The following is a 16,597-nucleotide window of genomic DNA, read 5'->3' as shown; positions in this document are numbered from 1 at the left end:
GGGGGGGTTCCATTTCATTTCATCGACAGTGTTTTTTTCGATGGGTTTTTTATGAATATTTTTCAATGAAAAAACTCTCGAAATTTTTTGGGGGGGGAACCACCCCAAACCCCCATCCCCTATTGTTTTTCTCTATTCTCGCACACCCTTTATATGCACTCCCCCTCAATGTTTTTCAGTGAGGTTTTTCATCGAAAAATGTTCCTAAATAATCCATTGAAAAAAAGGCTGTCGATGAAAGGACGTTGTACGAGCAGGGGAGTATATGCAATGCTTCGCGTTGTGCTGTATCTAGACAGAGAAATGTCCCCCCCACCCGCACCTCACTGGGCAGCAGAGGCTCTGGAGTTCAAATATTCACAATGGAAAGTTGTGTCTGATTATTTTGTAACTGTTTTGTTGAAGTCTGAAGAAATTATGTTGTCAGGTTAGTTCATAAAATCTTGCAAATAAATAATTATCTCAGTCTGATTAAGGGGACAACTCATCATCTTTGGGGAACGAATGCAAAATTATGTAGCATAGCATCGGATTCAAGTATTCATTCATGTGCACACACGATTCATGGAATTATTTGCGCCGAAAAAAGGGGATTTGTGCGCCATTCTGCCGCAAATCCCCATTTGTTAAACAGGAATTTGCGGGCAGAATGGCGCACAAATCCCTGTTTTTTGGCGCAAAGAATTCCATGAATCAGCCCCACATTGTCTGCAGATTTGTTTTCTCGGATATCAGTGCAGGGTCCACGAATGGGTCCCACTGCAGTAATGCTTCAACACTTCAGAAACACATGTGCCATTCCCCTGCAGCAGTGGAAGTGATATGGTTACATTGAAGGACCTTGATGTGAGTGTCACTCAGAAGAGTCAAGGCACTTCACCAATCTTCGGTGGTTTTGTGGGTGCAGGGCTCAAGCGTGGTTGTGTGGCGCATTTTCAGCTAAAGTACTTTAGACTAAAATATGGTTTTAGTGAACAGATTATATCTGCCACCTAACTTCATGTGTTTATATATAGATCAATCGCCCAAAGGGAAACAACGCACCAGCAGGGGGTCATGGACTGCTCCCAACAACTGCAAGGAGGACCTATTCACACATGAAGGACTTTTTTATCAAGAGAGAGAGAGAGAGAGAGAGAGAGAGAGAGAGAGAGAGAGAGAGAGAGAGAGAGAGAGAGAGAGAGAGAGAGAGAGAGAGAGAGAGAGAGAGAGAGAGAGAGAGAGAGAGAGAGAGAGAGAGAGAGAGAGAGAGAGAGAGAGAAGAGAGAGAGAGAGAGAGAGAGAGAGAGAGAGAGAGAGAGAGAGAGAGAGAGAGAGAGAGAGAGAGAGAGAGAGAGAGAGAGAGAGAGAGAGAGAGAGAGAGAGAGAGGAGAGACTGACTCAGGGACCTCCTCCTTGCCCTAGCAGGTGCTGTCAATGGTGCACAAGTGCTGGTGCCATCAATGGTGCACATGTGTCATAGGGCCAGCCTCTTCAGATGAATTTCCTAACACACACCCACACACACATTCTGCCCCCCCCCCCCCCTAGTTTCAACAAAGCTCCTTAGAAGAAGTCCAGGCCGGTTGCCTCCCGTTGTCCAAGCTCTGTCTAGATGGTCCTTCTCGGAGAATTCAGGGGAGCCAACCAGTTTCCTCACTCTGGATGAATGCCCCCGGTCACCTGCCTGAATGCCTGGGGCACATTTTGCAAAATGGAGGCAACATGTAGTCTACCACAGGTGAGAGCAATACAAGAACGAAGAACGTGCCACTCTGTGGCAGCAGTACAGCCAATTCTCAGTCTGAATCGGAGTCTTCATCTGAAAAGCAAAAGACAAGGGCGTGTGATTAGAGTCGGTATAATTAAAGGTGAACAAAGCCATATACATTAATATAAACACTGTCACAATCAATCCAAGAAAGAATATGCAGTCCCGACAGTAAATCTGCCCACATTCATGGGCGATGTGCCCCTTCTATACGACTTTCTACATGGAGAAAAAAAAAATCAAGAAGCATAGGACACTCTGCTGTGTAACCTCCGGCCCAAATGGGTCCCAGTTAGGAAAGAGACTAGGTTTTATGTAGGTGTGTGTACTAAAGGAATGATTAGGCGAAAAACAACACACAGACATACGGGTTTTAAAAGTCTTTCATTAAATATGAATGTGCTTACAATGTAAAACACAAAAGAACTAACTTACCTGACTGTACCCAGATCCTTGCCCACCATGAGGGACACATGGAACACTGTGACTAGGGACAATGGGCAGGTCTCCCATGCCAAGAAGAATGGACCGACCTTAGAAGGATTCTAAGAGGGAATTAAGAGAAGAAGAGACAGTTGGTAGTGGCAGTTGAAAGCTGAAGAAGAAGACAGGCAGGGAGAGATAGAAAAAGAGGGTGAGCGAAAAGAGGAACGAAAATAAGAATAGGTCTCCCGGGGGTGGGAGGAAATTGCTAACCTTGAGGTGAACCAGAAGCTAGAAAGGTGGTGCCCAACTACTTTTGGCTAAGGGGAGGGTTTGTGATGGAATGCCATATGTGAGGGTTAAATAGCCCCAGCTTTGATTATCAGAAATAACATGACACGGGTAACTGTAGCTGTAAGGAAGGGCCCACTAGTCTGAGGTCCCTCTTTCATAATGCGCTATGCCAAAATCATAGTGCATTCATGTGCCTTTGCTGTGACCATCTCATGACATATCCAGCAAGCGGCTACAGGGCAGGTTGAAAGATCTTATGTGCATTACTAAAAGCTGCTGGAACACATAGTTCCAACAGGAATAGGTTGCTTTTCAATAGTCTGCACCTCTGGTTTAAAACAGAGTAATTGTGTACCCTGGTTAGCCTGGGGGCACATTAAAATGTAAACATAACACATGTCTAGGAATTACATGGTACCTACTGGGGTCACACAATTAGAAAGCCACATCATTTGGGTGGTATATTAGTGTCAGCTTCATGAGCAGTGCTTCAGTCCTGATGTGTATTTAGGGCTGATGTGTATTAGCGATCTAGCCTGGCTGTCCCCACAAGGCTAAACCCAGGAAGCTGTTTTATGACTCCTCTCCCCTCTGAAGAAGGTAACACCTTCCTCCCAGGGCCCAGAAAACAGAAAACCTCCTTGGAGGTCCCCTGGGAACCAGCGCTTTAAAGACTGTCCTGACATAACAATGCCATTCTCACACCAGGGCGTTGATCTCTTGAGTCCCTTTGAAGTATGCAGGCATGGAAAACGTGGAGTCACAGTAACCAGAGGGGAATATAGCCCAGAGAGTGGTTCCACCATCTTGGATTCTGCCAGGGCTCCCTGAACCTCCTGCCCTACCCACTTTATGCAGACAAAGCATTCTAGTATGATATCAGAAGGCAAAACACACTTGCTACAGCAGCCACGATTGGGCCCGTGACAACAGGCTTGCTTTGGACCAATCTGCTGTAGGATTCTGTCTTGTAAGGGTAGGAAACCATGCCCTTGGTTGATTCAACATTGGGCATGCAGGATTCACTTGGAACAATGCTGGGAAAAAAGTATATTCCAAATACTCAGAGAGAGATGAAGACAAAAGCTTCCAAGGGGAAGAAAATAGCTCTTCTACCTACCCACCTCAGGGGCACATTCTGGGAGACACTGCTTTATAGTAAGGCCTCTCTGCTGATATGACCTGTGATGGTGCTTTTGGAACTCCAAGCTCTTCAAACCCACTTACCTGCTCTTCGAGCTGCCAAACACTGACTCGACTCATTAAAGCAGACCTCCTCAACTTAACTCGATCGTTAGCTCGACTCCATGGAAGCAACTGACTGGAACGCTGACTTGACCCAGCAGAAACATCGTCTCGCTGCCAACTCGACTACCGACTGAAACCGCTGGAAGACATCGACTCGAACCGTCTCCAATGCTGACTCGATCCAACAGGTGCCTGAGCCTCAAACCAACCGCAATACAGACTTGCCACTGGGGAAGCACGTTTCAACACCAGCTAAACTGCAGTAATGCACCTAGAAGCTTGTCTCAACACTTGAGTGCCAAAGACAAGAATCCAAAGGTACTTCAAGGGGCCCTGTACTCCCGATCTGCTTTCTAGGATCTTAATGACTTTTTTCCAACATATTTTTTATTAGTTTCCAATATGAGGAACATAACACGAAGCGAGGAAATAATACACCAGAGAGCCCCCTGACCCCTCTCCCACATGCCGTGTCTCATTGCCGATTGAAAGTAGCACAGATGTTTCAAGCATTAATGTCTCGTTTTCAACAATATGTCCAAAGTGATTAGGTTTTGGGGACACCATGTTGCATAAAGTCCCCTCACAGAAAGTTCAGTATCACTCCCCAATGTTTTTCGGAACGTTCATCTTTATCCCTGTATTCCGTATGTTACCCACTCCATGGCTATTATATTCCAGACCTTATGTAGCCATTTTATGCTCGTTGGACCAGATTTCTGCTTCCATTTCCTGGCTATTACCAACCAGGCCGCTATCACCATTATCATGAAAGCTTTGCATTGTGGCTTTGTAGTGATTTGGAATTCGGGGTCCATTATGCCACACATCCATTCTTTGGGAGAGTATAGCGGAGGGCCACTTATCTAGTGCACCTGGGTGCTCACCTCCCCCCAGAAGGGACCCAGTACTGGACTATCCCACCATACATGCCTCCACTCATCCTTCCTGGAACAGCCTCTCCAGCAATCTTGAACCATGCTCGGGTATATGTCGTGTAGCCTTTCCGGTGTGTAGTGCCATTGTACCATGACCGTATACCAGGCCTCTCTAATTTGAATAGATCTTGTGAGTTTGGTTACATTGTGCCAGAGATTCTCCCAGTGTGACCTCGGTATTTCTTCCCCCAATGTCTTCTCCCATTTTGCATGTAGGGCCAGGTACGGTACTCCCCCCACCCCCATCAGGATGGAATATAGTTGCAAGACTAAATGTTTGTTCCCTGAGTGTGTCATTATGAATTTCTCAAATGGTGCAAGTGCTCTATGGGTTGCTGCTTTGAGATCCGGTTATTTCAGCAAGTGCCTTAGGACTCCCCCTTCACCATGTCTTCCATCTTCTTGCAGCCTATTGCCTGCCATCCCTGCATTGCTCCCTGAATCCTCCAAGGGGAAAATGGTGGGTTCTCAAAGAGTGGTGTGAGTGGGGATGGGTGGGTCGACAAGTGCCCCTGTTTGAGTAATCAGTCCCATATATAGCAGGTTACCAAGAGTACCTGGCTATGCCCAACGTTGCAGTGTCTGTTCTGCTTTTCCAGCCATAGGAGGCTGTCTAGATCTACGCTTGCCATTGCTCGGTCCATACTGGTCCATGACCTAGCCCTATCCTCCGAAAACCATTCCTGCAGTACCTGTAATTGGGCTGCCTCATAATACTTTGCGAAGTTCAGAAGGCCGAGACATCCTCGCTGTTTAGGGACCATCATGGTGTCCAGAGCCAGCCTTGGTTGCTTGTTTTGCCATATAAATTGCAACATAATTGTGTTGATTGACGTGAAGAACGTCCTTGGTACCGCAATGTGTAGCGACTGAAATTGGTACAATAGTCTAGGTAGTACGATCATCTTGATTGTCGCTATCCACCCAAGCCACCAGATCTGCATAGGGGTCCATTTATCAAGATCCGCCTTAACTTTTGATGGAAGTGTTGGGCAACTGGCTCTGTATAGGCCTGAAATTGAAGGTGTCAGATTTACCCACAAGTAAGTAATGGAGCCCTTTGCTATTTTAAATGGCACTGTCAGTGATTGGTCTTTTACTGGCCCGTTTGGAGGTCTTAACCATAGGAGTTCCAACTTGGTCTGGTTGACCTTTAGCACAGACTGTCTCCAGCTCATGTACTAGGGGGGGCATCAAGTTATCCTGATCTGTCAGGGTCATTAGCATGTCATCAGCGAAGGCTGCTACTTAGTGTTCCCCCCCCCCCCCCAAATCCTATCCCATGTATGGCTGGGTTGAGCCTAATTGAGGTTAGGAGTGGTTCTAAGTAAAATTACGTACAGAAGTGGCGAAAAGGGTCATCCCTGTCTCGTACCCCATGTGATGGGCGCTTTGTCCGATAGGCAGGAGTTAAGTGAAAGCTGCATCGATGGGTCGGTGTAATTGGCCCTCAACTTCCGTAGGAACTTCAAGACCATGTCCATCTGCTCCATCGCCTCAAACAAAAATGTCCACCCCATCCAGTCAAAGGCCTTCTCGGCGCCGAGGAATATTAGTAATGCCGGCTCCCGCCCTTTCCCAACCTTTTCTATCAGATGGGTCAGATGTTTAGTGTTGTCCTACGTTTGTCTTCCTTTTGTACCTATCAGGCCAGGGAGGAGAAGCGTCAATCTGGCCACCAGGACCCCCGTATAGATTTTTGCATCCAGATAAAAGATGGCTATAGGGCGGTAGGAGCAGCATACAGCCTGGTCCTTCTTGGGTTCTCAGAATACCACTACTTTAGACTGTCACTGTGTGGGTCGCCATTCCCACCCGCCCTATGACGTTAAAGAGTCTTGCTAGCATGGAGCTCAGTTTCAGGCCATATGTTTGGTAGAAACCTATTGGGTCCCGGGGCTTTGTTTCAGGGCAGGCTCTTTATGACTGCCTCGACTTCTTCCTTGGTGATGTCTTCTTCTAGGTGGGCCCTAACAGTGGGTGTAAATTTGCACAGCTGAATGTTACTAAATTAATCCAACACCGCAGAGTGGTCTGAGTTACGAGACGAAAACAGCTTCCCGTAAAGATTTTTGAAGGCGCCCACTACTGTCTGAGTCAGTTGCTATTGTCCCATCTGGTTGCCTTATGCCCGCAAATGTGCAATCCGCCTTGTGCATTTGCCTCGCTAAAAGCCTGCCGGCCTTATTTTTGCTAACATAGTATCGTCGCTGTGTGCGTAATTCGGCCTTTTCTGCGTTGCGTGTCCGTAGCAGCTCTAACTGGCTTCTGATCTCTTTCATTTTTTTCTTGGTTAATTTATTCTTTTTCTTAGCCAATTCTAGCATCACCTCTTCTAGATGAGCTTCTAGTTCCTCTTCCCTCGAGAATTCTCATCTTTCGCTTTTGGGCCTGAAGCGCAATGACTTCCCCTCTCTTTACCACCTTGAAGGCTCCCCATATACCCTCCTGAGAGGCCTCCTGGTTGTCTTTATGATCAAAGTATTCCTGTATTCCATCCCACAATACTTCCACCATCACCCGATCTGGCAAAAGCTCCAGGTGAAATGTCCAGGCCCACAATCCCCTGTGCATCTCCCGTCACCTCACTGTCATCGGGGCGTGCTCGGAGAGAGCTAGCGCCCCCACTTGAATATCTTCTAACTCCCCTAGGATGATCAGTGTCATCCACACAGTCAATTCTGGACATGGTTTGGTATACGTGCAAGTGAACCCCTTTTCCTTGCCCTTCTTATGTCGCCACTTGTCCTCGAGAGCGAGATTATCACAGCTTCCCTCAAAGTTTTAGACAAGTGCGAACTCCCTGGACTCTACCTGCACTTCTATCTATATAGGGGTTCCATGCCATGTTGAAGTCGCCTGCAAAGATGATCTCCCCTTATGCAAATGTTTCTAGTTTCAGCAGGGTCTCCCGGAGGAAGCGTTCTTGGCCCACATTTGGAGAATATACCGTACCCAGGGTCATTACCTTTCAGTCTACTTGTACTCTTAAAAAAACATACCTCCCCTGAGGGTCTTTCATGATCTGCATTACCTTTGCCTGTAGCGAGTCTGAGACCTATCAATACCACAGCCGTTTTCCCTTGCGCATTCGCCTGATATAGGTGGTAGAAGTGGGGGGATTGATTTCTCTGCCCTCTTTATATGGGTTTTCTGAAGCATTAGGATGTTTGCCGAACTGCGTGTCACTTGCCTTTTCACTTTGTTGCGTTTGACTGGGGAGTTTAAGCCCCTAACGTTGTAGGATAGTATGTGAGAGACATTGCCCTCTCTGTGTGTTTTCCCTGTAGTCGATCTCTGTGTCTTAGCTACTGTAATGTTTCCTTTTGTTCTGCTGATTTGTGGACCCCTTCCCTCCTCTCCTTTGGACTTCCCTCCCCTCCCCTCCCCACCCCCGCTAGTGGACTCCTACCCCCCTCCGTAACACTGCCACACCCTCCCTGTAATCCCCCCCATACTCCTACCCTGTTCAGGGCCTGTGGTCCCAAGAACCTCCCCAGTTACTAGCCTGGGGTATCGGACCTGGTATAATCCCAGGGTTCTCTCCTTCGGTAGTGTACTACACTCCTTAAATGATTCCATGATTGTCTTCACCTACCCTTCCTCCGGCTTGGCCCTTGGTGGCCACCCACCACCTGCTCCAGTGTCTTCAGATGGTATATTCTGGGTTCGCACTTGCATTGCTGCTGAGATGGTTTGTGCCTCTATCGGGTGAGGAATCCCGGTCTGTATTTTAGGTTCTTTACGGATGTCCCGTTCCCCCAGACTTGCCCAGAGAGCCCTTTATTCTTCTTTCTCTGCTGCCTCTTCGTCCACGGTTTACTGACCATTCCCAGGGGTTGGTGCTTTTTGGGGAAGCTGAGCTGAAGCTTTGATTTGGGTGATCTTCCCCTCTCTTCCATATAGATAACTGCCAGGCCCTCTTCCTACATTTCCACCCGCTGCTGTCTGCCCTCCATGAGAAGAGAATCACAAATTGGAAGGTCCATTTATAAGGAATTTGTTTTGCATTGAGCACTTTCATTATTGGCAACATTGCTCTCCGTTTCTGCAGTGTAGATAATGCTAAGTCCTGGACTAGTTGGATTGCCGATCCACTTACCGTAATGTCTGCATGAGACCTTGCGGCTTGCAGTATGCTTTTCTTCTCTGTGTATGATGCAAGTGCCACTAGGACATCTCGTGGTCTCGGCCGTGAGCCTGACCTTTTGTGGCCCACTCTTGAGTATGTGGCCAATCTTGATATCTTCTGGATGTGTGCCAGTCAGTAGGCACCAAAAGCTTTGCTGCATCGTGCTCTTTAGGTCTCCATCCGGGGTAGATTCGTCCAGGCCCTTCACTCAGATGTTCGACCTACAGGAGCGATTCTCCAGGTCCTCTGCTTGCAATTCCAGGTTTCCTGACCTCATCGGAGAGATTTGAGAGTCCTTATTTAGTTACGTCCACTCTGGTGCCCAGGTCGTTGATCTCATGTCGTACCTCCTGAAGGGAGATTCATAGGTCCTCTTATTTTCGTGAGCTGGTCCTGGAAGGAACTCACCATCCGTTCCTCCAGACTCTTCATGCATTCCATGAGGTCGTCTTAATTCAGGGCCACGGTGTGGGTACCTTCTTCCTTATTCACCCCCTTTGGCGGGGTCTCCGCATCCGTAGGTAGCCCCTCCTCCTTAAGATGGCCCCAGCAGTATTTTAATTGCCCTCCTTGCGGACCGACTGACAATTTATTTTTTCCAAGGGCTTCTTCCCTTTGGCACCTGGCATTTGCAGGGTTCCCTTCCCCTTTACTCTCCTTATGTGGCGGCCACCTGGCCCAGCATCTGATTGTGTTCTTCTAGAGGTGGCGCGCTCACCCCTAATGTCCGGCCCACTTCTCATCAATTGTGGGAGGGGGTGCTGACCTTGCGCTCTGTGGCTGATGTTCATGGGCTCCTCCAATGTTGCCTGATCCACCCTCTCTTCACCTCTCCCCGTTCTGGCTTTTCAGGGGAGATTATGTTATGTGCCTCAATCTTCTAAGGTCTACACTTTAGCATTCCTCCTTACTTTCCTGAAGCTTCAGTAGCCCTTTGTTATCCTGTCTCCCCGGGCCGCTCCACTGCCACTGACTTGAAGGGGCTTGGGGATAACTCTCCTGGGCCTCTAAATATATGGTGTTCTCCCTCTGGCTGGGGCCGGTTCCTTCTGCTTGCCAGTGGAGGTTCCCCTTGTGCAAGTCCCCCGGGGAGGGCTGATGTGCATGGTGGTGTGCGTGGGGGCCGTCTACCTTACCGCGTCCAATGTTGTTGCGAGGGGCAACCCTCTCCTTGATGGGCAGCTCCGCTGATGGCACGTATTGTTTGGCTGGGCTCCCGCAGGGTCTGCCCCGCACTGCAGGTCTGATTTCCCAGATCCCTGGCTTTCCAAGCTGCGCCATGGAGAGGGGCAAATCAGCTTCTCTCTCCTTAGTGCTTGGTGTCCAGTGGCAGTTCTCCTTGGGGTCTTCCCCGGCTGCAGGGTGCAGTCCGAGTGACTGCGGCTCACGACTACCCCGGACGTCTCCACTCCAGCACCGCACCCTCCTCATCTGGCTGTGTCGCAGTAGCCGCCGGGGGCCTGCAGCAGTCCGTTGCCCGCAAGGCCTCACTCCAGTCAGCGGAGCCTCATCCCTCTGGGCCTTCAGTGTGATAGTGTGGAACGATTGGTCCCTTAGTACGCTCTTGGAAGCCCACACCCTTTTTTTGGGAGGCACTAGCTGGCCGAATTTTGCTTTTTTGATGGCCCGTGGGCCTGCTTTAGCTGGCTTTGCCGGAGAGCGTGAGAGTGCGGGAGTGCGCCCTCAAGGTACGACGGCCATCTTGGAATACCTTAATGACTTTTAAGCCCCCATATCTATCTTTTTAAAACATATCCTTGAACATTGACATTGTTGGCGAAATCCTGTGCTGGAGCACCACAACCTATCCTACCCAGAGTGTCCTTTATTCTCAAAGTCTGACTTTTCTTGGTACCTATTTTTCTAGAACCTTGGTTGAACATTCTTTTATTTTGGCACCACAGTACTATTTTTTGTGTTGCAGTCATATCAGCTCAACTCTTCCAGCAAGAGTCCTTTTATAACGGTCAAAGATCCACGGCTTTAGCTAAGTGGACTGCATCTTTGATTCATGTTTGCGGTGTACGCTGCCTGGGGCACTCTGCAGAGGGGGTGCTCCTTCTGAAATGTGGTGGATCATTGTATGCATTTGTTCATGAGAATCCCATTGGTCCAGGCTTACGGGCACATGAGCCAGTAAGCACTGCCCCCAAACAATTCCTCTCTGCAAACCACTGTGCCAACTGCACATTGTTTAGCTCACAGGGATACTCGATAGTCACCCAGTAGTTAGGTGAGATGAAGAAAATGTACAATGCCCATCCAACAAGCCTTTCTCCTTTCCGTGAATAATCATCATTGTTGCTGGGCGCGTGTAAAATTGTCTACTGGAAAAACAGAGAGAACTTTGGCTCACTACAAGGCTCTTGCTCCTCAGGAAGTGTTGCAGTTCTTTCCTGACTGAAAACCAGGGTTTTACACAGATTAGTCAGGAATTCCCCATGTCTGTGGGGGTGCGTACACCAAGCCGGCAAGTTATTGGACTTCCCACTTGATATACAGAATCCATGGTTTGCCCCTTAATCCTCCCAGCGAACCAGGGGGTCACTGTTGGTGCTTTCAAGGAGAAAGTTGCACTGTGCTCTTACTTCTCTTACTTTTTGGCAAATGTTCTTCTGTGCTACTGTTTCCTTGTCTCCTAGGCCAAGTACACCTTTGGAAATCATGCCCTTGGGCTTCCACAGTCTGTAAACCTAGCAGGCCTGGTGTCCCTATGTTTCTTGGAGGAGTCATTTAATCTAAGACTGGGGGAGACTGGGGGACCCTCTGTTAAAATGGATTTCTGAACTCTGACCTGGTGGGCATAGGTGTCATGATGCCCGCTCCCGGGAGCCGGTTCAAGCCCTGGGTCCCCGAAAGCGGCCATCCAGTCCCCAAGGAAGGACCCAGCAATCCCATATAGGGGCCCTTTGGACAGTGTCCTGGCGCCATAGGCGCCAGGCTCATTATGGGAGTGCTTGGGTGCACTTACCTGATGCAGACCATGCTGCAGGATCCCGGCCTGAAAGGAACTACTTTACCTGTGGGACTAATTTACCATCCGGGCGTGGTCGGGGAAGGATACATACCTGATTGGAGGAAGGATACATACCTGTAACTTCTTCCAAGGCTATTTAAACCCCACCCGAACAGCCACACGTGCTTCGCGTTGTTCTGCATCTAGCAGCTGGACGCTCACCGTGTCTGCTCCTGCATCCTGACTTCTGCCACGCCTGCCAGCATCCTGGATCACCTGCAAAGGAAGAGAAGAAGAGAACAGAAGAAGGAAAAGTCCTTACCTGCTAAAACCGCATCCCGGAGACATCTCGCCGACAATCCTGAAAAGGAAGACTTTTATTTAAAAGCTCATCGCGTCGATCGCTGCAGCGCCGCATTCCACTCACCTTTACAGGGCGCCTCCATGTTCAGCAGCGATCATCCGGATTCGCAGTCACGCCCCAGCGCATAGGGAGAAAAAGACCAGAACAAAAGGTGAGAGAGAGAAGGGAATAAGGAAAGCTAAATCTCCATGTTAAGACTTACCTGTTGATTCATTCCCTCTCCATTTCGGGTCCGCGCCGCATCCTGGCATTTCCGGACCCCGGCCCCTAAGGGGGAAAAGAGACTTCAGCGTTAATGAGCGAATGAAAAGACATTACCAAAAAAAGCTCATTAAAGACTTACCTGATTTCTACAAGGATTTCACCTCTCATCTCGGGTCGGTGCCTGTTCCCCAGCATTCCGTACCCCGGCCCCTATGGGGAAAAGACACTAGCATTAGTACATTAATGCATGGACACAAGGGGAACCTCTCATCAAAAAACTTACCTGGAAGCCAAGCAAGTTTGGTTCTCACCAATCCGAAAATCCAGTGAAGTAACTGGATACCAACGCTCCCCTGCATCAGAAGCAGGATGGAGAGCTCGTCCTTCCAGACCCTAAGGTGAGACGCTACGAGGAATCACAGAAGGGTTTCGAGGAGGGTGAGTGGGGAAAGTGGGAGGCCGATTGCATTACCCCGCAGACAGTTAATCCCCTATTTTCGCCTACAGAAGGATACTTCTGTGAGCCAGACAAGCCAGATTTGGGGGCCCGGTCCAGTCCGTCTTCCGAACCCTGCGCATCACCTTAGAAGAGGTCACAGCAGCGCGAACCAGGCCAGCGCCTCCGTGGGAGTCAGGTGAGCGTTACAGAACGCGAAGCCTTCCTACAAATTCCCACCCAGGCGCTATGGAAAGTTCTGAGACTGATCAGTTGGCCCAATTACTGGGGGAATTACGGGCCGAAGTACATGCCGCTCGTCAAGAGACTAATGCCCTCAGGAGGGAATTAATAATATCAAAGGAAAGAACTGATGACCTGGCCAGACAGCTTTTGCAAGGTCAAGCTGGGCAAACTCCTCTACCCGGTTCCGGAGGGAACCCCGCTCCTGTGGTTTCCAGTAACCCTGTGCAGATTAATCTACCTGGAAACATGCCGCTGGCCCCACCCGAACGCTTTGTTGGGGACCCCAAACGATTCGCCGTATTCATGAATCAGTGTCGTTTGCACTTCCTATGCAGACCTGGGGCCTTCCCTAATGATCAGACCAAGGTAGCCTTTGTATTGTCATATCTCAGCGACTGCGCTGCCGATTGGTCAGTTTCACTGGTTACTCAAGATGACCCGATTCTCCGTGATTTTCAAAGGTTTCAAGCAAGCATGGAAAGGTTATTTGCTCGACACTCTCAGGGGCAGGCTCTGGATGACGAACTTCTATCCCTGCGACAGGGCAATCAGGACCTCCTATCCTATATTGCAACCTTTAATAGACTAATTGTGGAAACGGGATGGCCATAGGATAAAAGAGTCACGTTGTTTTATCAAGGCCTACGCGGAGAACTTAAAGATGTCTTGGCCCAAGTTGTAAATCCGCCCCAAGAATGCACAGAGTATATAGACTAAGTGGTCCAATTGGATCACAGACTTCAAAACAGAAAAGCAGATCGGTCCAGGTTTGAGACCCGGGTGTTGGTCAAGACCCATGCTAATCCCAAGGGAGTTGATGTCTCTGAGCCTATGCAAATTGGAGGGGTTAAAGGACCCTTAACTCAAAAGGAACGTGAAAGGAGGCGGCAGTTAAAATTATGTCTTTATTGTGGGAATTCTGGACACTTTCTACGAGGTTGCCTGGCAAAACCGCCCCGAAAGGCGGTAGGAGCCGCTGATAAAAACCATGAAGACTCTGTTTCGGGAAACGACTCCGCCCGACAAGTGTAGGGGTCCGCTTGCCGAGCTTGAAAACTAACTCTCAGACCTCGCATTTCATTGTGCCAATGGTTCTCGTAGATCCAGAACAGCCTAAGCGGTTGCATGCAATAAAGGCATACATCGATAGTGGGGCTATTGGAAACTATGTGGATCGTGAATTGGTCTCTAGGATTAACCTCCCTCTCCGTCCTAAAACCAGCAAAGATGTCATCACCACAGTCGATGGAACTGAAATTGCCTCTGGACCGGTAACACATACCGCTACTGAGGTGACTCTTATTGGTCCCGACGGCCATCGGGAGGGTGTTGTGTTTGATGTAATCAAGGCTCCTCAGTTTCAGGTTATTCTTGGAATCCCTTGGTTAGAGACACATAATCCTCGAATTGATTGGCGAGCTAAGAGAATAACCTTCCCGGATTGTACACAAACCTGCTACCCAGAAAACCTGAAGATTAATCTAGCATCTGTAACCTCTGCCTCCATGCAACTACCTCTGGAATACCAAGACTTTCAGGACGTCTTCCAAAAGGAACAGGCCAACATGTTACCTCCTCACAGATCGTACGATTGCCAAATCGATCTGGTGCCCGGTGCACAACCCCCTTGTAGCAGGATTTATGCCCTTACCGAACCTGAGAATCTGCATTTGAGACAATATTTGGATCAATACCTAGCTAACGGTTTTATTTGCCCGTCAAAGTCCCCGGCATCCTCAGCTTTGTTCTTCGTGCCCAAAAAAGAAGGCGACCTTAGAACTTGTATCGGTTACCGCACATTGAACCAGATAACGGTTATAAACCGTTATCCACGGCCTCTAATCCGTGAACTCCTTGACCAGGTGAAGGACGCTTGCATATACACCAAGTTAGATCTCCGGGGGGCTTATCATCTGGTACGAGTTAAAGAAGGCGACAAATGGAAAACTGCCTTCCGTACTAAATACGGATTATTCGAGTACCAGGTGATGCCTTTCGGATTGTGTAACGCGCCAGCTGCCTTCCAATACTTCATGAATGATGTCCTTCGGGAACTCATCGATGTTTGTGTTGTCGTATATATCGATGACATTCTGGTGTACTCCTCTTCGGAATCTGATCACAGAAAACACGTCAGGGCAGTACTTGGAAAAACTGCACCAACACAAACTATTTGCTAAATTGGAGAAATGTGTTTTCCATACCACAGAAGTCGAGTTTCTAGGTTTCATCCTGACACCCAAAGGAGTCCGAATGGACTCAAGAAAAGTGGATGCCATCCTCAAATGGCCATCACCTAGCTCTGTAAAAGGGGTTCAAAGCATGCTCGGCTTTGCCAATTTCTATTGTAGGTTTATCCCGGAATTTTCACGCGTGGTACAACCCATTACTGCACTCTTGAGGAAAAATAAACATTTTGAATGGTCTGAAGAAGCCGAGCAGGCCTTTCAGGATTTAAAAGCTAAGTTTACCTCTGCACCTATATTGAAACACCCGCGTCCAGATCTCCCTTATGTCGTCGAGACTGACGCATCCAGCCTAGCCATGGGAGCTGTCCTGTCCCAAAGAGATCCCGAAACCAACCAACTGCATCCCGTAGCATTTTGGTCCAGAAAATTCTCGGCAACCGAGGTTAATTATGCAATCACGGACAAAGAACTGTTAACCATTAAGTCCGCTTTTAAAGCCTGGCGGCATTATCTGCTTGGCGCTTGACATACCATCACAGTGATCACTGATCACCGGAATTTACAGTATTTGAAAACCGCCAAGGCTCAGTCATCACGGCAGCTCCGATGGGCTTTGTTTTTCGCTGAATTTGATTTCGTGATTACCTATAGACCTGGCTGAAAGAATGGCAAAGCAGACGCCTTATCCCGAATTGGAATGGGAGAATCTGATACAAACTCAGAACCAGTACCAATAATTCCCGAACAGAGGATTCTAGGCATGACTTCGTTACAGACGCTTGAAGACATTCAAGCCAGAGTGAAACAACTCCTGGACCCTACAACCTTACAGGATTGGATACAAAAGGGATCAGACTTTACCATAGATAATCGTTTACCTTATTTCCAAGGATGCTTATTCCTGCCACATAAGGAATTACACGAACTAGTTATTTCCGGTTATCATGATACATTAATAGAGGTACACCCCGGTATTGCCAAGACAGAGGAAAAAGGTGAAACGACAATTTTGGTGGCCCTCTTGGCGAAAAGATGTTAAATCTTTTGTGATGTCCTGTGGTGTTTGCGCCCAAAATAAAAGTCAAAAGAAAAGACCAGCCGGTCTCCTTCAACCTCTAGACATACCGCCAGCACCCTGGCACACCCTATCAATGGATTTTATTACGGACCTGCCTCCTTGTTCGGGGTACAATACTATTCTGGTAATTGTGGATTTGTTTTCCAAAATGGCCCACTTTATTCCTTTGAAAGGTTTACCTTCAGCTTCTGTCCTAGCCAAAGAATTCCTCGAAAATATTGTTCGGCTACATGGATTCCCATCTATACTAATCTCTGACCGGGGAAGCCAATTCATTTCCCACTTCTGGCGCAAATGTTGTCAAATGGCGCAGATCGACGTAAGATTATCGACCAGTCA

At 48.4% G+C, this 16,597-nt stretch overlaps 1 protein-coding gene across 3 annotated transcripts in view; it reads right to left on the bottom strand.

Moving 5' to 3' along the window:
* Positions 1 to 1,375: 1,375 nt before the first annotated feature.
* Positions 1,376 to 16,597, bottom strand: part of CMTM3 (CKLF like MARVEL transmembrane domain containing 3) — a 180,211-nt gene continuing 164,989 nt past the window's right edge. For 2 of the 3 annotated variants that reach the window (XM_069653141.1, XM_069653118.1), the window contains one exon: positions 1,376 to 1,801. In XM_069653141.1, the coding sequence (XP_069509242.1) occupies positions 1,712 to 1,801 (90 nt within the window). In that variant the 3' untranslated portion in view covers positions 1,376 to 1,711. Of the gene's footprint in view, positions 1,802 to 2,185; positions 2,296 to 16,597 lie in introns of all 3 variants that reach the window. The other variant, XR_011304953.1, reaches the window with a different exon arrangement.

The sequence above is a fragment of the Ambystoma mexicanum genome, chromosome 1p (assembly GCF_040938575.1).
Source record: "Ambystoma mexicanum isolate Mex_15411 chromosome 1p, UKY_AmexF1_1, whole genome shotgun sequence".
NCBI classification, from domain to species: domain Eukaryota; kingdom Metazoa; phylum Chordata; class Amphibia; order Caudata; family Ambystomatidae; genus Ambystoma; species Ambystoma mexicanum.
Note: the sequence above shows the minus strand (reverse complement) of the source record. Positions and strands in the feature narration are given on the sequence as shown.